The sequence below is a fragment of the Mizuhopecten yessoensis genome, unplaced genomic scaffold (genome assembly GCF_002113885.1).
Source record: "Mizuhopecten yessoensis strain PY_sf001 unplaced genomic scaffold, ASM211388v2 scaffold6119, whole genome shotgun sequence".
NCBI lineage: Eukaryota > Metazoa > Mollusca > Bivalvia > Pectinida > Pectinidae > Mizuhopecten > Mizuhopecten yessoensis.
The window spans coordinates 37,713-64,992 of NW_018406389.1; the positions used below are offsets into that span (position 1 = coordinate 37,713).

At 35.1% G+C, this 27,280-nt stretch overlaps 1 protein-coding gene across 4 annotated transcripts in view; it reads left to right on the forward strand.

The window, feature by feature from the left end:
• Positions 1-239: 239 nt before the first annotated feature.
• LOC110451516 (heterogeneous nuclear ribonucleoprotein L-like) overlaps positions 240-27,280 on the forward strand; it is a 65,755-nt gene continuing 38,714 nt past the window's right edge. For all 4 annotated transcript variants that reach the window (XM_021499581.1, XM_021499582.1, XM_021499583.1 and 1 more), the window contains exons 1-8: positions 240-335; positions 5,503-5,612; positions 7,010-7,058; positions 9,872-9,910; positions 15,341-15,414; positions 20,564-20,639; positions 23,015-23,100; positions 25,972-26,068. In XM_021499581.1, coding sequence (XP_021355256.1) covers positions 264-335; positions 5,503-5,612; positions 7,010-7,058; positions 9,872-9,910; positions 15,341-15,414; positions 20,564-20,639; positions 23,015-23,100; positions 25,972-26,068 — 603 coding nt within the window. In that variant the 5' untranslated portion in view covers positions 240-263. The remainder of the gene's footprint in view (positions 336-5,502; positions 5,613-7,009; positions 7,059-9,871; positions 9,911-15,340; positions 15,415-20,563; positions 20,640-23,014; positions 23,101-25,971; positions 26,069-27,280) is intronic.

Below are 27,280 nucleotides of genomic sequence, written 5' to 3' on the forward strand. Positions count from 1 at the left end.
ACGCTCTATTGCGGATCATCCGCTGACATGTTAATTTACATGTCATATTTCATTTTTTGGTGATTCAAAACTTCGGTGAAGCAATTCAGTCTTTTACTTAAACTGCTGAAAATTTTAGCACGTCTTAATGTTTTTCGTAAGTTAGCGCGCCATTAGGGCACCATCGAAAAACATAGGTTATTTACGGTAGGCCTAGCTAGGCCTAGCTGCATTGTTATAGCGCTTTCTGCGTCACTTTAAAGCTTGAGCCTCATTCTGACAAAATGGACATGGCTTCGGGATACGACGGTCACATTTCTAAACGACAAAGAACTGAAGATGGAAGAGGAGAAAGGGTATGCACTTATTTTTTTAAATGCAAAAATACTTGTGTTATTGTAATATTTCACATGTTATGCAGCTCGATGCTGTTCTACATATGCAATCATTGTTTTCATGTAACCGGTTTCAGACAGCGTGGGTCACGATTCAAACAGGTTTTTCCGGTTCGCATTCAATGCTTCGAAGTTTCGGAGATTGTTATGATAATTTAGCTTGAACTCGTAGGGAGAGGTTTTAAAAAATCAGTCTTGTTTTCTCTTTTTTTTTTTATATACATGTATGCACGAATTGTAAGACGATTGGGGGAAAGAACGAGGAACATTGTAGTATATTCCCCTCGAGCTCGTGACGGTGATTTGTTTAGTTTACCTTGCATGATACAGGCTACGCATGCACTGATCGAGCATTATATGAGTTAGCACTCAATAATTTAACACAGAGGTTGTCTTAAATGCGGAACCGGTTCCGGTCCTCAAGACACTTAGCCGGGCGGGATGCCATATAGGTCTATATATATGGCACATGGAGAAGTCCAAGATGGCTGCCACAATTTCTGTCTTTAATGGATGCTTCTGGACAGAGAATAGCTTTAATGAACTTTTACACGAAGCTGAAGTTTCTTTCATACTACCAATATTCTGTTGTGGATGTTAATCTGAAAAATTGGGCAGTGTAATTTTTGTTCCTATTGGCCTAGTACCAGTGATTTTCTTACCTTTTTTTTTACAGGGCCTGTACATACCTTTTCAATTGAGAAAATACAGCCCAATTGGAAAAAAATGTTCCTTCTTATAAAACACATGTACAGATCTTTGCTTTACATTTATTAAGCTTCAATAGATATTTAAATGGCCATTTTCCTGGGGTTTTTGTCCCTTAAAATATATCCACCAAAGAGTCCAGGTCAGTTGGGGTGAGTTCCTTTTTCTGGTGGCATATAACCATAGTGGCACAGTGTGGGCCGAGTCATCCTGTTCCTCTTGGATGTCAGGATGTTGGACATCAAGGAAAAACTTCTCTCCACAACGGCGGTAGAAGAAGGCATGATGGTGGTAAAATATAGAATCTCGAAGACTAATGGAAAGCATTCCCTCAATCTCTACAAAATTCCTTGTATATGGCAGCCATCGTCATGTTCCTATTTTCTTCTAATTTTACATAGGATGACCCCTCTTTATTTCGATATTGACTAAAAATTGCTGAAATGGCCCACTGCTCACAAATTCGAAGATTTCCCTGGTCTGGGTGATCAAAATTTAATAGAATATATATATAAAGGCTGTCAAGGACTTCCCACCCTTCGTAATACACATGTTTTTCCTGTCATATTTTCGTGTCGCCATTTCCGTATTGCGTATCGGGCATTCCCATACCATAGTGAAAATTATAGTACACCGGGTAAACAATAGTACACATGCGATAAACTTGAAAAAGGGTGTAATTACACTAACTTCAGAAATATAGCTTATGATGCAACGACATTAATTAACTCACAGGAAGACACTGACATAAGATCAGACTACTTCAAGAAGGTCGTAAATGAGGCGCATTAAATGCAGACTGATGTGTTTTGTTTACCGACCTCACCTGTACGTATCATGTGCTAACAGTAGTTCACAAGCTCTTGGTCCCTACGACTTTTGTGAATTACAAAGACTTTGGGTGTATTTGGTTCAATTTTTCACTCTTTTTGTATGAAACTATGTGTCCTGTTTGCTTTTAGCTTGTATTTAGTAACTTTTATCCATACAATTTCAATAAAAAAAACGTTTTTTGTAACATGTTGTAGATATTTTATGATAAATAAAATATTTGTAGGCCTGATTAGCAATGTTTCTTTTCAGTATTTTATTGTTTTAATAGTTTTGAACAATGCCGGGCGCCACACACTCAAAAAATGTGAAAGTGTTAAATCTGACAAAAAATCAATTTTTCAGTATTTTTTACCAAAAAAATCCTAGTATATCGGAATGCTTAGAGTTTCATAAAATCATCTCTACACAGTGACTTTACCATTAAGTGAAACTTTCATTGGAAACTGCTGGTTAATTGCAAAAGGGTGGAGCCTCCTTAATAACACTTTTAAGGCATTCAATATAAATTATGACCATTGCTGATATGGTCGATACAGGGGTTTCATTATCTTTTAAAACAGAAGGTACCTTTTGAATACCAGGTGGTACCATATCAGCTGGGCCATAGCCCTCTGCTGAGGGGCGAAGCCCCGAGCCAGGGGGAGAGCACCAGAGGGGGGGTACTGGGGGTCTCCATTTTTTTTGTATTTGTAGAGGCAAGGAGGTGGCATTTGAGCGTTTATGAGTTGTAAATTTCTTCTAGTACATCAGAGATATTTAAGAAACTAGATGCAAAAAAAACCCCATTCTTTTTAAACTTTCTCTTGATATCAAGACCTGAACACACAGATTAGATATAACAAACTTTTGTTACTTCTGTGTTGTCATGTTTTCAAATTTACATCAAAGTGACAAATAAACAGAAACAACCGACTCGGAAAATTTTCTTGTGAAATTTGATTTCTTTTCAGAAGTGAACAATGGTGGTGAATTTGAACAGTATACTAGTGTACATGTGCACATTATTTCATTAAAAATGTTACATTTACCTCTGGGGATTCTCCAAAACTAATATACTAAGCAGGGTTGGGGAAGCTAGCCTGCCAGCCTGTACAACATAGAGATAACCAAGCTATCAAGCAACTCTGTAACTAACCAACAAATGTTAGAAAACTCGAAAACATAATAATCATACCTGTCAACTTCTCAATTTTTGCATGGGGATGAAGCCGCGAAAGTATGTAGAAAAAACAAATACTTTAAATAGTGTGTTTAAAATTAACTGCTTCATGTTTTTTTTACAACAATCTATATATATATATCAAATAAAAACATAAATTTTTCAGAACTGAAAAATTTGTTTTTATTCTATATTTGCCTTCGCATGGACTTATTTATTTATTATCTACTATATATATCAATATTGATATGGAACAGGGTCATTTTACTAGGGCCGTAGGGGGCAGAGTTAGTAACTTCTTACAATATGGATGTACAATATATTAACTGATATAAGGCTATAGTATACCTGTGGTTGAGTAGTCGAAATGTACAACCTGGATAAAATGTGCTTATGCTATAAAGGTTTAAGAATATAAAGTTGTGTCAGTGTGAGGATTTAAAGGCCACTTGTCCATATTGGTTTAATTTATACGGCCACTGAATTTGTTCAGCAATGAGGGTCTATAATCACCAACAGCTGTATGTAGGAGAATCAATAAGGTGTGGCAATATCAGTGCTAATCAATGTGACAGATGGTTTTCTTTATAGACCATCTAATGCTATCCATTGAAAAACAGATAATATAATATTGAACCATTTAAGGAATGAATACTTTAGCATTGATTTTATGGTCAATTACAGCTCCATATTTTTACAGCTGTTTGACTTCATGATGAGAATTTCACGTCATTCAATCATATATGTACAGGGCTTGTAGTAGACCTTTAAGAGATGTTTTCATTCCCCATAGCTTTGACTCGAGCTTGATGGCCTTTCAAAGACGTCATTTCCACATGTTTTGATTCTTAATATTTTAGGGAAAATATGATTTGTAATCCGAAATTGCAACATGTCTTGACCAAGGACCAACTCTGGCCAAGACATGTTGTAATTTCAGATTACAAATTATACTGCTATTGATGACTGTAATTGAGCTTAAGACACTTGAATGGCTGGTTTCAAGAACAATAGATGAACAATAGCTTTGGTCTGGATGAAAATTATGTCTTACAGCTATTTAACAATGTGATCACAAGCCCATCAGGGTTCAATTACCATGAGCTTTAAAAATTCTTATGTTTTTTTTTTTACAAAACAATTTTTCTTGTGCCAAATTTTATATTTACAAGCCAAATGCATGATTTTAAGTCATTTACACTTAAGGTGAAGTGGTCAAAGAAATCAAGTTTTAATACTTCACTTTTGCTGAGATATATCTTTGTTAGTGGTAACTTGTGTATTTATATATGCAGCATACCTATTATTACAGGGATCAAACAAAAGAAAATGTCTGCAATATTTATGCTTCTAAATTTTAATTTTGTGTCACCAAATTTTCCATGTATTAGCATATATTACGTTATATTTGTCTTTTACATATATATAAGCTAAGCTCTGAAGAATCATCAGAGTTGATGAAGATATTGGCCTAGAAATAAAGGTTATTTTTTATCAACCTTTATTGTTTGTTTTATATGCTATTTATATGCCAAGTATGGTAGCTATTAGTGATGTTCTGATTAATAAAGTTTGTCGAGTATCACTTGTTAGAGACCTATGACCAATTAATTGAGTAAAAAACAACTGTGATCTGGTTTTCGTTGGAAGTACAACACATTATCTAGTATAAAAGAACCTTTGAAGTTATGAATTGTCTGAACCATATGTATGCACATTTAATTTTGACGGTTTGACATCCGCTTTTACGACCTTTCGGTCTTTCAGCAGATGACATTTTACGCATCAAGAGCAGGGACTTCTTGTTTGTCGCTTGTATTGTATAAAGCGTCTGAATGAAAGAAGTCAAGAGCGAATCAGAATGTAAACGTTCAATTGAGTAGGATGTATATATTTTTTCATCATGGATGTAAGGGCAGAAAAAACCCAGCTACAACTGATCATGAGGGAAGGGTCAAGCTGAATCTACCTGATAAACGGCCTATATATATATATATACATGTATTATAAATCAGAAAAATGACCTTATGGACGAAGAAATATTATAAAAAGAAAAATTCTCAACAACGAGTCTTAAGTACTTTCATCTCTTCTAGGATATTCTTCAGACTTACATGTATATAACATACATGTATATACAGTGTATGTTGCAGCTGAAATGTATACACAAGCATTTGGTTTGACATTTTCTCATTTTTGCTTGGACATAAAAACTAAACCTTCAACATTGTACCTTTCATGGTGCAGTCTGGCCATGTAGAATATATATGTTATTCATTGAATATACCCATGTCATTAACTGACATCCAGGAAATTTAAATCGACTGAAGAGCCCCAAGATGGGCGAAAGCGCTGGCCGATTATACTAGTCTTCATGTTTTGCTTTATTTATGTTATATAATATATTTATATATATATGTCTTGCAGGAGGATCCTCACAAACCAAGCCCATCTCCTGTAGTCCATGTAAGGAACCTTTCAGAAGCCACTGTGGAGACGGACCTCATCCACGCTGTTCAGCACTTTGGCACAGTCAGGTACTAGGTCTTCATATATATTGCACCAGCTTGATGTTTCTTTTATTTGAATTCTTTATCAAAAGTATGTTACGGACAATGGATTTATTTTATATAGATATCAGAAAACTTCGATCATAGACCGAGGACCGAGTGAGATCCATTATTGGCATATTGTATCCAGTCTAATTTCACAGCAACTTTATACAGAAACAGTGACCACCCATGATCAATATCTTTAGTAACAATAATTGCAATAAATCTATCTGTAAGACACACCTTAATTACAGGTTCAGTAAGAGATAAGCACATAAATTAAATGCTCTTGGTCATGAACAATATTCATATTAATACATATATAGGATCTTAACTTGCTATACTGTTGTTGTGATGTTATTATTTCTACCACAATACGCTGTGTTATTCCACTCTCAGATCATTGTATAAACATGCAGACTGTTAGATAAATATGAGTTATATACCACACGTGGTATATGACCTTCAAGAGTTTTGATTGGTCGAGAAGATGAACTTTGACCGGGAAGACTGTTTTGTTTATGTCGTCGGCTGTCAACGTCCGACAAATGTTGGTGACTTTGTGAGGTTATTAAGGCAATACTAAAAGATGATACTTAAAGATTTGATCGTTAGTTTCATGCAAAATTGCTATAGACGCTCCATATCGTTTCGACGTCGCGTGTCCTGGTCGTGAAACCAAAACAAGATCTGCAGTGTCGGTAAATATTTCGTTCTCCCAACGTCCCATTATCGCTATGTAGACGGTCTGACTATGGCTGAACTTTCACTATAAACGTAAACCATAGAACCGTCACCAAGAAACGTAGGCCTATGGTTTTGGATATTGACAGCGATAAGTTTGTCTACAACGGTTCATCACTTGGCGGGAGGCAGACTTCGTACGATATGCTTGCGCGCATATAGTCCGTGGTTAATTTATATAAATTAATGCAATACTGCTACTCTCAATATTTGAAGTCGTTCATCTATTTTATTTTTCATGAAGTTTTTGCCGAAACATTAATTTTGACAATTAAATTTGTAAAAAAAGTCATTTTTGAATATTAATGAGTGACTTTTTACATATGGGTCATATCACTACGCCAGCCTTGTCAACAAACACATGTGTGTATATTATTTCCGACTGATCATGAGATTGTGGTAGAAACAGATCACACGACTCGTGGTTGTTGAGTATGGTATTTATTTCACTCTCGTTGGTTAATTTTCAAAAGTTACAGAAAAACACTCGCTAAAGCTCCTGTCTTTTGTAACTTTTGAAAATTTACTAACTTGAGTGAAATAAATACCATATTCAACAACCACTCGTTGTGTAATCTCTATATATATAGTTTAAATAAATTTTGCAGATAGTGTTTGTATTGTGGATTTTTTTACAGCTATGTGATCATGATGCCTAAGAAGAGACAAGCTTTGATTGAGTTTGATGTGAGTAAATTTAAATATACTACGATGTAAAGAAAAATTCTCCTAAGCTGAGTCGGTAGAAAATGGCTAGTATTTTACCAGGCTAACATACTCCCTCTCTAGGAGAGAATTTGTCCTGAGAATCTCAAGAGGTAACAGCAACATTTCTGAGGTCTCTGCTTCGATGTGTGCCTGCATTATAGTTTTGTTTCCTTCACTAATAAGATACAACTCCAGGGTTTGTTCTAATATTGTTTATTTCTCATAAAAGCCAGGCAATATGAAAAACTTACCTATCCATCATAACACATGTACAATCAACCAATAGATGCCCATCTCCCTTACCATAATTATTTACCTTTAGCTGCAGTAAGATATATATATATGAATGTATATATTTACACTTTACATCTGTCATATTCATTAATTACATAAAAATTAGGTTCTATATCTAATAGGGCTGCAGCGGTTAGAAAAAATGCCTCTCGGATAACCGTGTGTGTTTATCCGATCCGTAACCGGGTATCCATCGTTTTTTTGTGCATAGAAATACGTCGATCTACGGCTCTTTATTTTGATAAAAGTTTGATAACACAATACATTGAAATGCATAAACAAAGATAACTCAATACTTATGCCTTGTGAATGCAGTTTTAAAATGTTGCAAATTCTCAAAATCATTGTGAATTGGTATCGCTAGCCTTCTGACAGGGACATTTTTGTAGTTTCACTTTACACTCGTGTGTTGTCAACACTATGCACACCCATTTCTGCGTATCACTTTCAGTTGGATATTACATAAAACATGCATAAAATATTTATCTCTTCTTATGCAAAATTAAACAGTGTTTGATGTCTTCAGCATAAAAGTTTTAGCAACAGTTTAATTTGTGGACATTAGATTTTCTTACCCAGGACAGATGTATCCACACTTTTGTCAGTGAGATCAATAGAATCTTTCACTCCTTTGGCAATCACAACCGTGGAGAAGGATATTCTCAAGTTGCAAAAAATAAGGCTTGCCTTGATTCTTGTTCTTTTATCCTGTTGATCCTGTCATACATAATACAATATTGATGTTACGTATACATGCTCAACGTATTGTTGGCTTGACGAAAATGCATTGTTTATGTAATGTCATTTTATTGTTGACGTGATATCATGCAAATGTTATGAATGACAGCTCAGCCTGCATATATAGCTGTCAACCCTCCCTCATTAGGAGGGAGCTTGAGACTCCATCATTTTGATCAAATTTACCAATATCTCTCGTAACTCACTCATTCAAGTAGTCCAAACTTGCACAAACTCTACATCATGTACATGTGCTCAAATGATCTCCTAATTAATGCAGGGTTGTTGTAGTGATCATAACAGATCATTAGGGTGGTCGAGTGGCACAGTGGATAGCGCACTTGACTTCACAAAGGTGGCCAGGGTTTGATTTCCCGATCCGACATGAAAAGGTATAGGGTCACTTGCCCGACCACTTTGGTTTTCTCTGGGTACTCAGGTTTTCCCGCCACAGTTAGATCCCTCACGTCAGGAAAAGATATCTCTGTCTTGCCCAATGGTGAAGACAGGAAGATTCCTCTTTCATAGGAATTGCATGACGTCACATCAACAATACATTGGCGTCACATCAACAATACATTGGCGTCGCATCAACAATACAATGACGTCACATCAACAAAGCAGATGATTCTGATCTGCTGGAAATTGGGAAATAAACCTTTGCATTTTGTGAAATTACCACTTGTTTTTGATGTGAGAGAAAAATAATCAATCTCCAGGATAAGACAGAAAACTCTTAACCCGCGATCGGGGTAAGATTCTTAAATGTCTTGCCCTTGGCAAAGCCTCAGGCTAGACATTTAATTAGCTGACCCCTTAGTTGAGATTTTTCAGTCTTACCCCAAAATTGGGAAATATTATATTAATTTCACACTGGGAAAAATGTGGATACATCTGTCAAGGTTGAGAGAAAGATCGTAGAGAGGAAGTTGTCCCCTCTCGTCTCAGTACTGGGCATATTTATCCTATTCATTCGTACCTTTTAAAATGTGAAGACAAATTTGTGAGCCCCGGATATGAAATCTATTTATCACGTATTCCATATTCCATATAAAATTATGATCTATTCATTATCTATTTAACTTTTATTATTTAAACCCATTCATATTTTAATTATTTACACATACCATGTGAATGCATATGCTTGAACAAATATTCATTTTTATTTAATTTAATCTTTGTCAATTCACATTTTGTTTTTTTTAAATAAATCGCAATGGCCCTAAATGACCACAGTTGTCGATGGGCCGTTAAACACAAACAAACAAATTGTCTCACAATAGGGTTGAGACGGGGAATTCCCCGGTCAAAACAATTGTGTGATGTCACATCAACAATGCATTGTAGCATCAAGGTTGTATAATAATATGAACGTGACAGGGTCATCATGATCAGGGTAAAAGAAAAATGATCATCCATCCCCTTGAAGTGAGATAGGGGAATGATTTTAAGGTTGTCAACATGCACACAGACTTGTACCCTATATTTATCTTATACCAAAGGGGGGGTCAAAGATTCTATTAGTCATGATAAAATTGATTCAATAACATGTGCATTGCATGATTGATATATAGAACATGTCAGATCTGGAATTTTACTAAACTTTTGTCTGACCACAATTAGAGCCTCTTGTGTTTTAATATAATTATCTATTTAATGAAATGTTTTTAATTTTAAACTAGCTCCTGTAGCTAGCTGCTAATATTAACTTGTAATATAATATGTATATGTGAGTGTTTCAACTGTTTGCTGTTTTACAGGACATTGAGAGTGCAACAAGCTGTGTCACCTATGCAGCAGTAAGTACACTATTAATTAGGGTATATTAATATAACTCTGAAGTAAGTACGCTATTATATTGGGTATATTAACTCTGAAGTCAGTACGCTATTATATAGGGTATATTAACTCTGAAGTAAGTACACTAATATATAGGGTATATTAACTCTGAAGTAAGTACACTATTATATAGGGTATATTACCCCTTTGCCACATGCAAGCGCCTCTGGACGCCTTTACCCCTTGCCACATGTAAGCGCTTCCCGACGCCTCTACATTATCTCAATGTTAGCGCTTCTCGACGCCGCTACGTTATCTCAATGTAAGCGCCTCTCGACGCCATGCCGTTTCGGTAAACTTAGACATGGAAAATTCCGTGATTGAGAGCGACACCTATCTGGAAATCACCTATACTACTTTTAGAAGATATCAATGCATCGACCAATCAGATTTGTACACTTCATTCCTACGAATAGTTTTGAATAAATAAACCTAGAAACTGCGAGTCATGAGTGTAGAAAAGTGTCACAACAACGAGCCGTGATGGCGACTGTCACAACTATGTTACGGGACATTTTTGAGAAGGAGGAGGATGATTAATAGTTTAATGGTTTCAGCCCTGATGACATTGAGTCAGACATCGATCTTAACGATGTTTTTGAATGAACTGTCATCAGAAATAAGTCCGTAAATGATTATGTAAAAGATGAACAGCGACCGGGTGTGCCGTCGCCATTACGGCATTAGGTCACGACGACACTGAATGGTCTCGAGATTTTTCACCGATCAATTTTAATGATTTTGTTAGAAAAACGGGGCTAATACTTCCAGAAAAATGTTGTTGTTGATACTGCAGGTCCCGTTGATTATTTCTATCTTTTCTTCAATAAAAATCAGTTCACCACCATAGCTCGAGACATACAAACAATTTTACGCTCGCTGGCGTTTGAAAAAAGAAAATAGATTTGACCCAAAACGGTCGGATACAAATTCGCCGCAATAAAAGCTTTTATATAGGCCTAAATATACACTGTATTTTAAAACTTCTTGTGAGAATTTTGGAAATTTGATTTGTTTTATCATTTGGAAGTGATAATATCATTGTTTACGTCATTTCATTAAATCATAATTAAAGCAAAATGAAAAATTTTAGAATGTGTCTATCCTGATATACATACAGCTGATTTCATGGTTATGTGTTGATGTTTTTATTAGGAAAATAGCACTGAATTAAAATTTAAGAAATTCTGAACATAATTTTAACTTACTGAAAATGCTTAAAACAACTATTTCAGCTTCAAAATTAAGGTTAGAAAAACAAATCAAAACAAAACTTAATTTCTCAAAATTAAAACTGCCATTGAGATGGCGTATACACATTTCAGTCAGTGCAGCAGGTTGCATTGCAACAATGTAACTTGGCACTATCAGTACAGAGTGTTCAAGTGTATTGGCTTGCATGTGGCCAAAGGGTAACTCTGAAGAAAGTACACTAATATATAGGGTATATTAACTCTGAAGTAAGTACGCTATTATATAGGGTATATTAACTCTGAAGTAAGTACACTATTATATTGGGTATATTAACTCTGAAGTAAGTACGCTATTATATAGGGTATATTAACTCTGAAGGAAGTACGCTTTTATATAGAGTATATTAAATCTGAAGTAAGTATGCTATTATATTGGGTATATTAACTCTGAAGTAAGTACACTATTATATAGGGTATATTAACTCTGAAGTAAGTACACTATTATATAGGGTATATTAACTCTGAGGTAAGTACACTTTTATATAGGGTATATTAACTCTGAAGTTAGTAAACTATTATATTGGGTATATTAACTCTGAAGTAAGTACACTATTATATAGGGTATATTAACTCTGAAGTAAGTACACTATTATATGTGGTATATTAACTCTGAAGTAAGTAAACTATTATATAGGATATATTAACTCTGAGGTAAGTACACTATTATATAGGGTATATTAACTCTGAAGTAAGTACTCTATTGTATAGGGTATATTAACTCTCAAGAGTTTAAAATTTCAAAGTGAACAATTGAAATTAATAGATATGTTTAGGCTTCCCACCATCGGGTGCAAATACCTATTGTTAGCTCACCTGCCCGAAGTTGCGTCTGTTGTCGTCCATCAACTTTTCCTCTAAACAACTTCTTCTGAAGAACGGACAGGCCTAGATTCGTGATGTTTTGCTGAAAGCTTCGTTGGTAGGAGCCTGACAAGGTTTGAGGACGAAAATGACCTTGACTAGAGGTGTCACAACTCACCGCGATGCACTTGTACCGCAATTATTAATGTTCGATTCGATTCACGATATATTTTTCCGTATTTTCGATGCGTCATGATCTGAATATTAGTGTATGCCGCTTCAGCCGAAACATTTGTGAGACGTTCAATCATTGGCTGATCTCTTAACCCTCAACCAATCGGCTGCGAGGATGCAATTTTCACAAAGCATTCATAACAAAATGGCAGACCGCCATAAGGAAATGAAAATTTGTGATGCTCCGGAAAGCTTCAAATCAAAAGTGGAAACACTGGGTTTCCGTGTATCGACGGCTTATATATCTCATTTTGTTTATATTTTATATTTTTTATGTATCAAATCGAAATATTCGAATCGTGGGTCAGGTGTATCGTGACAGCTCTAACCTTGACCAACTTTCAAGGTCACAGGGGTCATATGGGTCAAACACTTCAAACGACTTCTTCTGAGGAACTGAAAGGTATAGAATCTTCATATTTGGCTGGTAGCTTTCTGAGATAGAACTGACAAAGTTTGAGAATAAAAATGACCTTGACCTTTCAAGGTCACAGCGATCAAATATGTGAAACACTAGGGCTGTAACGATACACCGCGGTGCACCGAAAACAGCGCTAAATTGCTTCGGTTCGGTTTACGGTATATTTTTCCGTGTTTTGGTTCAGTTCTGTTTTTAGTATTACCTGACTTTCGGAATTTAACCACACATGTGTAACGTAAACATTCATTCTCCAGCGTCACATACGATGATAATAAAGGTTTTGAAGGGTTTGACACGGTTGATGTGGAAATACTACGGTTTAACATAATTTGTAACTTTCCAATAAACGGCTTTAATTTTGTGCCCTATGCAAACAGGAAAATATCGGCTGACCAAGGCGCACATGTCGTCTGAAGGTGAGGCCGATTTGAACATTGACATTAATACGTTTTAAGCCGATTGATTTCTTCAAACTATATATCGATGGTTTAATCATAAACTAGACCGTAGCTAATATATATCAATATATATCTATATGCCGACTGTGACAGTAAATATATTGAATGACGACTTGAAACCTGTAGCAAATCACATGCAATTCTTGATGAAATACCTGACCTTTTTACCTGAGAATCTCCGTGTAAATGTACAGCGTCTTATGTCATAAATGAAATTTAGAATCTCTGTTATCATTTGCCAATCACATTTGCCGACAAAAATAATTTTAAAATTATCTTTCTGGTGCTTAAATCCGATTAATTAAAATAGTTTCACCTTTTTTATCTTTATTAACACCTGTACAGGTAAACACTGAAGCAACTTTCGAATTGAAAACGTTAATGTAAACTAGAGGCAATAACAAACAATTTTCATATAACTTTCATTCACATATAACATATATTTTTCAAGTAATGCACATTTGAAAAATCAAGTAAATTAATTTATATTTCAATAATTAATTCTGCAGTGGTGTCCCTTTCCATAATGTACAATCAATGTAGCAGCACTCTCCATTTGCCGCATATATTTTGAGCTTTAAGTTACAAGTTGGGGAACACATCAAACATGGCGACGCATTTGAAGAGGAAGCATAACATTTCGTCATCCTGTACCGTATCAAAATGTATCGTATCGTGGGTAGATATCGTGATACGTATCGTATCGTGGCATAGGTGTATCGTTACAGCCCTATGAAACACTTCAAACAACTTCTGCTGAAGAACTGAGAGGTATAGAATCTTCATATTTGGCTGGTGGTTTCCTGTGATAGAGCTCAACATAGTTTGAGAATGAAAATGATCGTCTTGGGGATAAAATTTGTCAAACACTTCCAATGACTTCTTCTGAAGAACTGAAAAGTATAGAATCTTTATATTTTGCTGGTTTCTTCCTGTGATAGAGTCAGACAAAGTGTAAAAAAGAAAATGACCTTGACCTACCTACAAGGTCACACAAATATGTCAAACAGTTAAATAACTTCTTCTGAATAATCTTAGAGCATTGTTTTATAATATTTAGCTGGTAGCTTCCTGACAAAGTTTGAAAATGAAAATAACCTAGATCTCCTTATGTCACAGGGATTTAATACATCAAACAACTTCTTAAGGTCATAGGAGTGTATTGATAAACGGAAATAGGAAGTGCATCCCTAGCTGAAAATCCAATGTAGGGAGACAGTATTACAATTTCCGCAAATTCTGATGTTTCATATTAAACTGATAAATATTGCTTGTTTATTATTGACAGAACAGTGTTTTCTCTCAATATTAAAGTATTTCAAAGCAATCCAGGCATTAATTCAGTTGGTTTTTTATCAATGAGTCCCATGTGTCCATTTTTCTGTACTTCAGGAACCCGGCTACCTATTTCACTACTGTGAAGTTTTTACAAGAAAGATAACTCTTTACATGCAATTACTATATGTACATGGTTTTATTATAAAATGTCAATTTTTAAACGTTTATAGATAATTAATTTTACACAATTACAGCATTTATTAAATTGATATACATTAATGCAATACTAATCTATGTCAGTATCATTTTTATTGACATTATTTTGCCTAAAATTGTGTCTTTCATTTTTTTTTCAAAAATCACTCCTTTTTACATAAATTTTCATTTCAAATCCTTTAAATTCTGACAACCTATATTTTTTTTGTGGCAGAAAATTTTCTTTACTTCAACGCAATATAACTACAAAACTGGAAGAAATTCTACTGAGAAATGGTGACACAATCCTATTACCTTAAGAAGAACCAAAAAGCATAGAATCATATAATAATATTTGGCTGGTAGTTTCAACAGATTGAGCCGACAGTTTGCGAGTGAAATATTTGTAGTACAGCATAATGTTTAATGAGAATATTTTTACTATGACTGCTTAAATATTCAGATATTCTGGACTTCTTGTTTTGGACTCATCACAAAACCAAGTTGTCCGACAGACAGCTACTACTCATGAATCGCTCTGTGAATTTTGACTGAATTTGGTCTGTAGCATCCTAAATAAAGTAATACATTTTCAATATAAAAATATAGTGGTATAAAATATGCACAAATGACTAACAAATATCTACACCAATTTCTGTGATCCTCAATAAATGCAAATAACCTGCTATGAGTTGTGTTGAAGCAATAGCCAGAATGCTTCAATTGTAACTTGTTGACTTTATTTTACAGAACAACGCTATCTATGTACGGTCCCAGGTGGCCTTGTTCAACTTCTCCACCAGCCAGCGTATCCAGAGACCAGGGTCTGTATCAGTTATTGTCTTTCACATGTGTGTGTTTTCCCTGCAACAACAAACTTCAACACTAACAAATTATGACAGTAAATAAGACCAAACTGGGTTGTTTCATATTCTATTAGTTTTACATGTGTAAGTTTTAAATGATTGTTTTAATGGGATTGAGGTAAATTTTGATTTAGTTGGGAACTTACATTAAAGCACTGAAAACAGGATTATAAGAATCTTTCATTCACAGGGGTGTAGAATAGGGAAATTCCACCCGAGGGTTTTTTCAAATATGGTAAAACCTGAGGCTTTACCGAGTGTTTTGCTGAATTTGAAAATCCAGAAGGTGGAATTTTCCTATCCTACACCATTGGGCATGAAAGAGTATTTTTCACTCATTCTAATCACCAGAATAAACTCAGAAACCATTATGATATTTTTTTCTGCCGTGAATGGATTTTTTACTAAGGTAAGTTGTCCGTGTGAAACACCTGGACAATAAGAAATAGGTCTGGTTGGATTGTTCCCTGAACGCATACATCTTTAGAACAATACATACATGCCAGAACTCACGGGGTGAGGCAACATCTCAAGGATTTTCACCTCCGATAAAGTCTCACGGCGTGGGATATGAATTTACGGAAAGTCCTCAAACCCTCACGTTTTTTTAATGATCGATCGGTGAATCATTTTCCTGTTGTTTACTCGAAGTCTTACAAGATTCCACAATGTTTTCAGCGATAAATCACGAGAGCTCTCGAGTAGCGGTCATGTGATTTTGAAATTGTGAGTTGATTTTGGTGTCTTTTACAATAAGTAATCTATCTGAACAATTAAAACAAATTCATATTAAAGATTTAGTGTGATCTTTTCTTATTGTTGCCATAAATCTCTGTGATACTACAGAATGCCTGACATTCTTAGTCTTAACCACTACGCGACAGTGTCAGCTTCAGCATCAAAATTTCCTGTGAAGTTGATACCTCGCACTGTCAGTAGATTAAGCACAAAACATGTTTTCTGTCATGTTTGTAAGGTTAGTTCATTGCTAGAAACTTTGATATTTACAAATACAATTTCACTACGAAAGTAAAGAGAATGACCGGTAAATATATAAGGGGCATGTCATGAAGAAGATAGAAAAAGTCTTTGTTCTGAATGCTGAAATATGTAATTTAAAAGTTCAAATACTGAACACAGTTTTCTTCACTTTCACAGCTGATTATTTCTGTCCTCTTGTTAAATGCATGTTTCAACATTCTGTTACATTATCAAGAAGTTCAAATGTTAATGAACACAGACAACTATTATCCTTATTTTTACAAACCCATCCAAATAAATAGTTCAAAGTTTAAACTGATCATCAGTAGTACTGTGGCTGCTGTGAATAGAGGCCTGTCCAACTAAATTTCGAAATTTAAAGTTAAATCTGCAGTGTGATATTTTGTTTTGTTAATTTTGTACTATTAAATGTATATAATCATATTCAATGTATACAAAAAAAACACCTGCCAAAGTTTAAAAGTTCCTTACTGAAAGATCTTGTGCTTTATTTCATTAATTTAGTTGAGTAAGATAGTCTTTTTGCCGTGAAAAACGCAGCGAATAAAACCTCCCTTATTTTCACCTCAATTCCCTTAAAATGAGTGTAAAACTCTCAGATTGGTCTCCAAGAATTCTGGCATATACGCACAAGAACTAATATCTACTTTAGCTTTTACTGGAAGAAAATGGTGTCATTGATGTAAAAATTATATAGTGAATACATTTTACCAATCATCAATGATACAAAAATCGACATACGGGAGACCAGGGCAAGTTCAGCCACCCCTGATATTTTTGTTTTGAGCTAATATTTACAACTTTAAGGATCTTAGCAGTTCAGTTGGCTAGGCATTCACAGGAAAACAATTGCGAGGAAAACTCTAATGTAAAATTACTAAACAGGAGAAAATTACTTTTGAGAGTGTAGAAAGAAAATAATGATCTTGCTTCTAGTAATGCGAACTTTTTGTAAACAGTATTGCTACTTGTTTACGGTCAAACGTGTAACACATTGATCATGACAGCTTCAAATGATATACATAAAAGCCAGGCCAAGCACTCACTACCACATTGCTGACCTCTTGTTAAATGCATGTTTCAGCATTCTGTAACATTATCAAGAAGTTCAAATGTAAATGAACATAGACAACTCTTATCCTTATTTTTACAAACCCATCCAAAAAAATAGTTCAAAGTTTAAACTGAACATCAGTAGTACTGTGGCTGCTGTGAAAAGAGGCCTGTCCAACTAAATTTCGAAAGTTCAAGTAAAATCAGCTTCTACAGTTTATCTCTACTATGTGATATTTTGTTTTGTTAACTTTGTGCTATATTTACATTGTGTATATAATCATATTCAATATATACAAAAAAATCTGCCAAAGTTCCTTACTTAAAGATTAAATGCTTTATTTCATGAATTTAGATGATTAAGATAGAGAATAAAACCTCCCTCATTTTCACCTCAATTACCTTAAAATGATTGTAAAACTCAGATTGGTCTCCATGAATTCTGGCATGTATATATATATGACAATAGGTAGAAACATCAAAGGGGGGGTAATTATAGTTTGTATCATAAATGTATTATATTTACCTGAGATATTTTACCTAGGAAAAAAGTTACGATTTTTATAAAACATAAGGTTCAAAAGAATTATATCATCATCATCATCATCATCATCAGTGTGAAAGAAAACTACATAAATTTCACTATATCATGTATTGGAAAAATAGTACTTCTTAATACTCTGATGTATTCAAATATATTTTAAAATATATTAAATAATGAAACTTAATCAGTACATTACAAAGTTGTTAGTTGGATAAAGGAACTCGCATATCAATAGGGAAAAAACTATACTCAAACTTACTAATATAGAGCACTATGAATTATGAAAGAGGTTATTTACATGAGGTACAATACTGTCACCTGCCTTATACTGGTGCAAATTAAATAAAAAATAAGAATAATGCTTTCTTAGATAATGTTAAATTCAATATTTTTGGTCAAATCTGTCTCATAAAAATGTAACATCTACAAAACACTGACAAGTGTCTCCATATATTTTGAAAAAAACAAAATAAGAATAAAGAAAATGTTTGAAATAACATTGAAATATTCCTGTATCTGTGATAAATATATGTCCCTAACCATTCCTTTATTATCTGATTTTGCATTTAACTCCATATATTCATTTAAAAATTTAATAACAAAATATGTCATGAGGGAAAGAAAGTATATATATGACGAAGGCCGAAATGTTTTAGCTCTTGTTAAGCACAAATGAACGATTATTTTTTGGAAAGTTAAAGGCTGAGAGGAAATCATAAAAAGCCAAAATTAAAAGAAAAAGGAAAAAAGCCGAAATAAATAGTAAAAGGAAACTGAAGATATGATTTTTATACGACCATCAAATTTGACGGCGAATTATGGTGTGGTGTTGTCCGTCCGTCCGTCATCAATATTTTACTTCAAACAATTTCTTCTCAATGACCAATAGGTCTATGATGATGATATTTGGCCAGAAGCATGCTGGGATAAAGGGCTACTAAGTTTGTTCAAATGAATGACCTTGACTTATATTCAAGGTCACAGGGGTCAATTGTCTTAAAAAATCTTTAAACAACTTCTCAATAACTATATGAGGCCTAGGATAATGATATTTGGCCAGTAACATGCTAGGATGAAGGGCTACCAAATTTGTTCAAATTAATTACTTTTATATATATTCAAGGTCACAGGGGTCAAATATGGTAAAAAACCTTTCAACAACTTCTCCTCGATAACCGAAAACCCTAGGATGATGCTATTTGGCCAGTAACAGGCTATGATGAAGGGCTACCAAGTGTGTTCAAATGAATGACCTTGACCAACTTTGAAGGTCACAGGGGTCAAATGTCTTAAATCTTCAAACAACTTCTTCTCAATAACCAAAAGACCCAGGGTACAGCTATTGGGCCTGTATATATATATACGTAGCATGCTGTGATGAAGGGGTTCCAAGTTTGTTGAAATGAATGTCTTTCATCCACTTTCAAGGTCACATGGGTCAATTGTCTTAAAAAGTCTTTGAACAACTTCTTCTGAATAACTACGAGACCTACGATAGTGATATTTGGCCAGTAACATGCTAGGATGAAGGGCTACCAAGTTTGTTCAAATGAAGGATTTTTATATATATTTAAGGTCACAGGGGTCAAATATGTTAAAAACCTTTAAACAACTTCTTCTCAATAACCGAAAACCCTAGGATGATGCTATTTGGCCAGTAGCATGCTGTGATGAAAGGCTACCAAGTTTGTTAAAATGAATGACCTTGACCAACTTTGAAGGTCACAGGGGTCAAATGTCTTTAAATGTTCAAACCACTTCTTCTTAATAACCAAAAGGCCCAGGGTACTGATTTTGGGCCTGTAGCATGCAGGGATGAATGACCTTGCATCACTATCAAGGTCACTGGGGTCAGAGGTCAGATGTCTTAAAATCTAAAAACGACTTCTTCTCAATAACCAAAAGGCCAAGGGTACTGATATTGGGCCTGTAGCATGCTGGGATGAAGGGCTACCAAGTTTGTTCAAATGAATGACCTTAACCCACTTTCAACCTAATGTCCTTGTTCGACATTCACAGGCTTCATGTTGAAATCCTTTAATAGGTTCTTGTGAATCAAACAATGATATTCTGCCTGTAGCTGTATTTTAGTCCACTTTTAAGATTACAAGTGTGAGATTAATACCAGGTGAGCAATGCAGGCCCATTGGGCCTCTTGTTTATAGCATGTCAGCTAACCACTCTTAGAATGATGCAGATCTTAATTCAATGTAAGAAAGTATATAACACTATATGGCATTCGACAGGGGTATATTGTTCAGCCCCGCGGTACTCTGGTTATACATGTTTTATCAATGTTATGGTGAGATTAAAGATGAACATTGTAATGGACGGAATTAGAGCAGTACAACCAACACATTCTCAGGTTAAGTTGCTGCTTTATCAAAATATATCACAATTTATTTTCGGGGGATATTTGAAAAATTAAAAACTAAATTAATAATAGCAAATATAATGTAAATTATGAGTGTGCAGTTTACTAAAACGATTGCTGCTGTGTATTTACAGTGGGCCTGATGACAATAGGATTGGAAATCATATCCTACTGTTTACTATCCTGAGACCAGAGTACCCTATGACAGTGGTAAGTAAAATAAAGTTCTATCGTGAGATTTGAGTACCAGTGGAAAGTGATGCCTAGCTATTAGACATATACTGTGAGATTTGAGTACCAGTGGTAAGTGATACCTAGCTATTATACATATACTGGGAGATTTGAGTACCAGTGGTAAGTGATGCCTAGCTATTATACATATACTGAGAGATTTGAGTACCAGTGGTAAGTGATGCCTAGCTATTATACGTATACTGTGAGACTTGAGTACCAGTGGTAAGTGATACCTAGCTATTATACATATACTGTGAGATTTGTGTACCAGAGGTAAATGATGCCTATCTTTTATACATATACTGTGAGATTTGAGTACCAGAGGTATTTGATGCCTAGGGCTATTATACATATACTGTGAGATTTGGGTACCAGAGGTAAATGATGCCTATCTTTTATACATATACTGTGAGATTTGAGTACCAGTGATAAGTGATGCCTAGCTATTATACATATACTGTAAGATTTGAGTACCAGAGGTAGGTGATGCCTAGGGCTATTATACATATACTGTGAGATTTGAGTACCAGCGGTAAATGATGCCTTGGGCTTTTATACATATACTGTGAGATTTGAGTACCAGTGATAAGTGATGCCTAGCTATTATACATATACTGAGAGATTTGAGTACCAGAGGTAAGTGATGCCTAGGGCTTTTATACATATACTGTGAGATTTAAGTACCAGCGGTAAGTGATGCCTATCTATTATACATATACTGTGAGATTTGAGTACCAGAGGTAAATGATGCCTTGGGCTTTTTTTATACATATACTGTGAGATTTGAGTACCAGTGGTAAGTGATACCTATCTATTATACATATACGGTGAGATTTGAGTACCCGCGGTAAGTGACGCCTAGCTATTATACTTATACTGTGAGATTTGACTACCAGTGGTAAGTGATATCTAGCTATTATACATATTCTGTGAGATTTGAGTGCCAGAGGTAGGTGATGCCTAACTATTATACATATACGGTGAGATTTGAGTACAAGTGGTAAGTGATACCTATCTATTATACATAGACTGTGAGATTTGAGTAACAGAGGTAAGTGATGCCTAGCTATCATACATATACTGTGAGGTTTGAGTACCAGAGGAATTTGATGCCTAGCTATTACACATATACTGTGAGACTTGAGTACCAGTGATAAGTGATGTCTAGCTATTATACATCTACTGCGAGATTTGAGTACCAGAGATAGGTTATGCCTAGCTATTATACTTATACTGTGAGATTTTAGTACCAGTGGTAAGTGATGCCTGGCTATTATACGTATACTGTGAGATTTTAGTACCAGTGGTAAGAGATGCCTAGCTATTATCCATATACTGTGAGATGTGAGTACCAGAGGTAAGTGATGCCTAGCTATTATACATATACTGTGAGATTTGAGTACCAGCGGTAAGTGATGCCTATCTATTATACATATACTGTGAGATTTGAGTACCAGTGGTAAGTGATGCCTAGCTATTATACATATACTGTGAGATTTGAGTACCAGAGGTATTTGATGCCTAGCTATTACACATATACTGAGAGATTTGAGTACCAGTGGTAAGTGATGCCTAGCTATTATCCATATACTGTGAGATTTGAGTACCAGAGGTAGGTGATGCCTAGCTATTATACATATACTGTGAGATTTGAGTACCAGTTGAAAGTGATGCCTAGCTATTATACATATACTGAGAGATTTGAGTACCAGTGGGAAGTGATGCCTAGCTATTATACATACACTGAGAGATTTGAGTACCAGAGGTAGGTGATGCCTATCTATTATACATATACTGTGAGATTTGAGTACCAGTGGTAAGTGATGCCTAGCTATTATACATAAACCATGAGATTTGAGTACCAGCGGTAAGTGATGCCTATCTATTATACATATACTGTGAGATTTGAGTACCAGTTGTAAGTGATGCCTAGCTATTATACATATACTGAGAGATTTGAGTACCAGTGGTATGTGATGCCTAGCTATTATACTTATACTGTGAGATTTGAGTACCAGAGGTATTTGATGCCTAGCTATTTTATACTTTTATTCGATTTTTATACCACTGATAGGTGTCAATAGTTGGACTTGCTTCTGCTATAAAATAATTCTACGTAGTCACTCTATTTATTTTCATGATTTGTGTTGTTGTTTTTACCATGTTTTAATGGAAAAGTATTTTTGTTGTAAATAAATCCATCTGATTGGACTACCTTTTACCCCCTGTTATAATTGTTTTCAAAATATAGCATTCTATGCTGAAAACTGATGATTAAAATAAGATTTTCATATAATTAATCTTCATCAAAAAGTTCTTAAACAAAGGATAACCTAGGACTTCATTTACAGGATGTGATGCACACCATCTGCAGTCCCTACGGAGAAGTCCAGAGGATTGTCATCTTTAAGAAGCATGGTGTACAGGCTATGGTTGAATATCCTTGTCTGATCAGCTAAACTCATTAGAAGTGATACTTACTTTGCTGGTTGAGTAATTTATAGCTTAGAATACTGGCTTTTTAATGACCCAATACATTTTCAAAGAGGCCTGAATTATGTACAGTATAATCATGTTCTGTATATGTACAGAATTATGTACAGTATAATCATGTTCTGTATATGTACAGAATTATGTATGTATAGCTAGAAGAATAACTACTACAACAACATTGTAATCCAATTCTGAGCAACACTATATATTGAAGGCTTACTTAATTTATCCTATTTGTTTTGCAATTGACTGTTTAAATGTCCTGAAGTGGATAACAATTAAGGATCCATATCCCACTGCACTGTTCATTTTCATGTATACAGTAATCTACCCTTAATTTCCTTTTAGAGGTGACTAAAGGTTGGCCAGGACACTTCATTTGACGAGGTAGCTCAGTTGTTTAGGGCCGTAATATATTAAGAGTCTGAAGTCCAGGGTTCGAACCTGGTCTGGGCCTGATGAATTTTGCACTCAGACCAGTCTTGTTGATAATCTTTAGTTTATTATATCCCCTGCAATGAAGTAAGGGGGTATACTGGAATCAGCTTGTCTGTCCATAGAAAAAGTTTGTCCAGACAAATCTTTCTAAAGTAATTGACCAATTTCAAAGAAAACTTGACAGATATGATGACTACCACCTGAAGTTGTGCATCCAGGTATAATTTTTTCATTCTGACCCTTTTTATATGACCGTGAAATTTAACGGTAGTATTATGGTATGGCGTTGTCTGTCCGTCCGGCGTAAACTTTGTTTGTCCAGTAATCTCCTCCTACATTTTTCGACTGATCTATTTGAAACTAGGTATACATGATAATCATGATATTAAGTTGTGTCTCCCTTAAAAGAATTTTGATTTGACAATTTTTCAAAAAGTAATTGCCCTTTGTTCTTTTCAGTATTTGATTTTTGTCCGGCAATCACCTCCTACATTTTTCGACCGATCTCTTTGAAACTTGGTATACATTATAATCTTGATATGAAGTTGTGTCTTCCTTAAAAGAATTTTGATTCAAATTTAACGGTAGTATTATGGTATGGCGTTGTCCGTCCGACGTGAACTTTGTTTGTCCGGTAATCTCCTCCTACATTTTCGACTGATCCTTTTGAAACTTGGTATACATTATAATCATGATATGAAGTTGTGTCTCACTTAAAAGAAATTTGATTCGACCATTTTTCCAAAAGTTATTGCCCTTTGTTCATTTCAGTATTTGATTTTTGTCCGGCAATCTCCTCCTACATTTTTCGACCGATCTCTTTGAAATTTGGTATACATGATAATCATGATATGAAGTTGTTTCCCTTAAAAGAATTTTGATTCGTCAATTTTTCCAAAAGTTATTGCCCTTTGTTCATTTCAGTATTTGATTTTTGTCCGGCAATCTCCTCCTACATTTTTCGACCGATCTCTTTGAAACTTGGTATACATTATAATCTTGATAAGAAGTTATGTCTCCCTTAAAAGAATTTGGATTCAACAACTTTTTCCAAAAGTTATTGCCCTTTGTTCATTTCAGTATTTGAATTTTTGTCTGGAAATCTCCTCCTACATTTTTCCACGGATCTCTTTGAAACTTGGTATACTTTATAATCATGATATGAAGTTGTGTCTCCCTTAAAAGAATTTGATTCAACGATTTTTGCAAAATTTATTGCCTTTTGTTCATTTCAGTATTTTATTTTTTGTCTGAAGATTTTCTCCTGCATTTTTTATAGCATATCAGCTAACCACTCTTAGAATGATGCAGATCTTATTTCAATGTAAGAAAGTATATAACACTTTATGGCATTCGATGGGCGCTTTTTATTCCGCCCCGCGGTACTCTTGTTAACAAAGTTATGGCCCTTTGTTGTAACATACTTGACCCGACAACTTCTCCAAAACTACTGTGCCAATTTCAATGAAAGTTTTCAGATAGGTTTTATTTGTTCCATCTGACCCCTTTTTTATGGAGTAATGGCCCTTTGTTGAAAAACATTTGTCCACACAATTCCTCCAAAACTATGCGGCCAATTTCCACAGAAGTTTTCAGATATGATACCTACCCCATATATTTTTTTTCCAACCCTTTTTTATGAATTTATGGCCCTTTGTTGAAAAATCTTTTTCTGACAAATTCTCCTTATCTACTGGGCCAATTTCAAAGTTTACAGATATGGTAACTGCCCCCTATTGTTGTGCATCCAAGTGGTACTTTTTCTTCCCGACCCTTTTAAAAGAGGTTGTGGCCCTTTGTTGGAAAAAAACCTTTGTCTGCCGCCTAAAATACTGTGCCAATTTCAATGAAAGTTAACAGATATGGTAATTATCCCCTATTGCGATCATTAGGGTAGTATTTCTTCATTTCGACCCTTTTTAAGCAGTTATGGACTTTTGTTAAAAGTCTTTGTACTGACAACCCTAGGACAATTTCAGCAAAACTAGTTCATCTGGGCTAACAAGATTTGGTTTGCAAGTATGTTTTGGCATCGGGAGGGAGTACAGGAAGGATGTCAGTGACCTATATACTTAAATAAGTGTACAGCTCGGTGAATAAAGAAATCATAACTGGTGGGAGACTAGAGTGCTTTACAATGCTTTACCTTATATTACTTGGCCTTTCGGTCAAAGTTCTAGTTTCATCTTTATTACATTTCATAATAGTCCCGCAAAGTATGGTTTTCTTTTGAGAAATGATTTATCAAAGCTATAGTGATGCCTGAAACAGTTTCTTGGCAGTAAGTGAAACAGGGATCCTTAAGGATACAATAATTTATTACTGTTTGTTTCTTCATAAATGTTCTACAATCATGATAATTCCTTAATGATATTACATTTGAAAATACTCCCTGTGCTAAGAGGGCAAAGGAAGCATTAAATGGAGCGGACGTCTACTCTGGCTGCTGTACTCTGAAGATTGAATTTGCCAAGGTTGGTTTGTACACAAATATTTAGGATGCAAGTTGTTTTTTGTCCCATCATTCACAATATAAGTCATTTTTAGCTCACCCGAAGGGCCAAGTGAGTTTATGCTGTGGTGCGTCGTCCGGCCGTCCGGCGTCAATATTCTCAATAACCTAAAGGTGATGATATTTGGCCAGTAGCATGCTGAGATGAAGGGCTACCAAATTTGTTCAAATGAATGACCTTGACCCACTTGCAAGGTCATAAGTCTCAAGTGACCTATTGCGATCGCCTTTTGTCCGTCGTCGTCCGTCGTCCGTCCGTAAACAATTTACATTTTCGACTTCTCCAAAACCATTGAACCAATTTCAATGAAATTTTATAGGAACCTTCCATGGACAAAGGTCAACAAAAATAGTTGTCGGTTTAGTCCCAAGCCCCCAGGGGCCTGAGGGGCGGGGCCAAAAAGGGTCAAATTGAGTAAAATTTCAAAAATCTTCTCAAGACCCAGATATGGTAGAATCAAATACTCTTCATAGATGGAAGGGTCTTAAGGTGCTTTACCAAAATTGTGAATTTCTTGACCCTGGGGTCTCGCGTTTTCCCCTGGGGAGGGGGTAAAATTTACTATAGTTTATATCGGGAAATCACATTTTGGACCAACATTTGTTTAATTTCCATTGGAAGTAATTCAATTTGGGTTAGCATTATCAGTATTAGGTAGCAGTTTGATAATAAGCACATATCAGCCCTGACTGACCCCCAGGGGCTGATGGGTGGGGCCAAAAAGGGTCGAATTTACTGAAATTTCAAAAATCTTCTTCTCAAGACCCAGATATGGTAGAATCAAATACTCTTCATAGATGGAAGGGTCTTAAGGTTTATGACCCTAGGGTCTCACGTTTACCCCCTGGGGAAGGAGGGGGGGGGGGGGGGCAAAATTTATTATGGTTTATAATGGCAAATGATACTTTGAATATTACATGTTAATAACTTGATTGGAATTATAACCTTGAGTTGACAGTTTGATACTTTGAAAATTTTGAGCCAGCCCTACCCCCAAGGGCTGTAGGGTGGGGCCCAAAGGAGTCGGTGTGCTAAAATTTCTTCATTTTCCTTGTTTAGAATCAGAGGTGCTAGTTTCAAATACTTTTTAGTCTTAAATCTGTATGCTAGATATTGAATAAGGTGGTTTTATTGTTTTTTGTCACTTTGAATAATATTTCTATTCATGTTAAA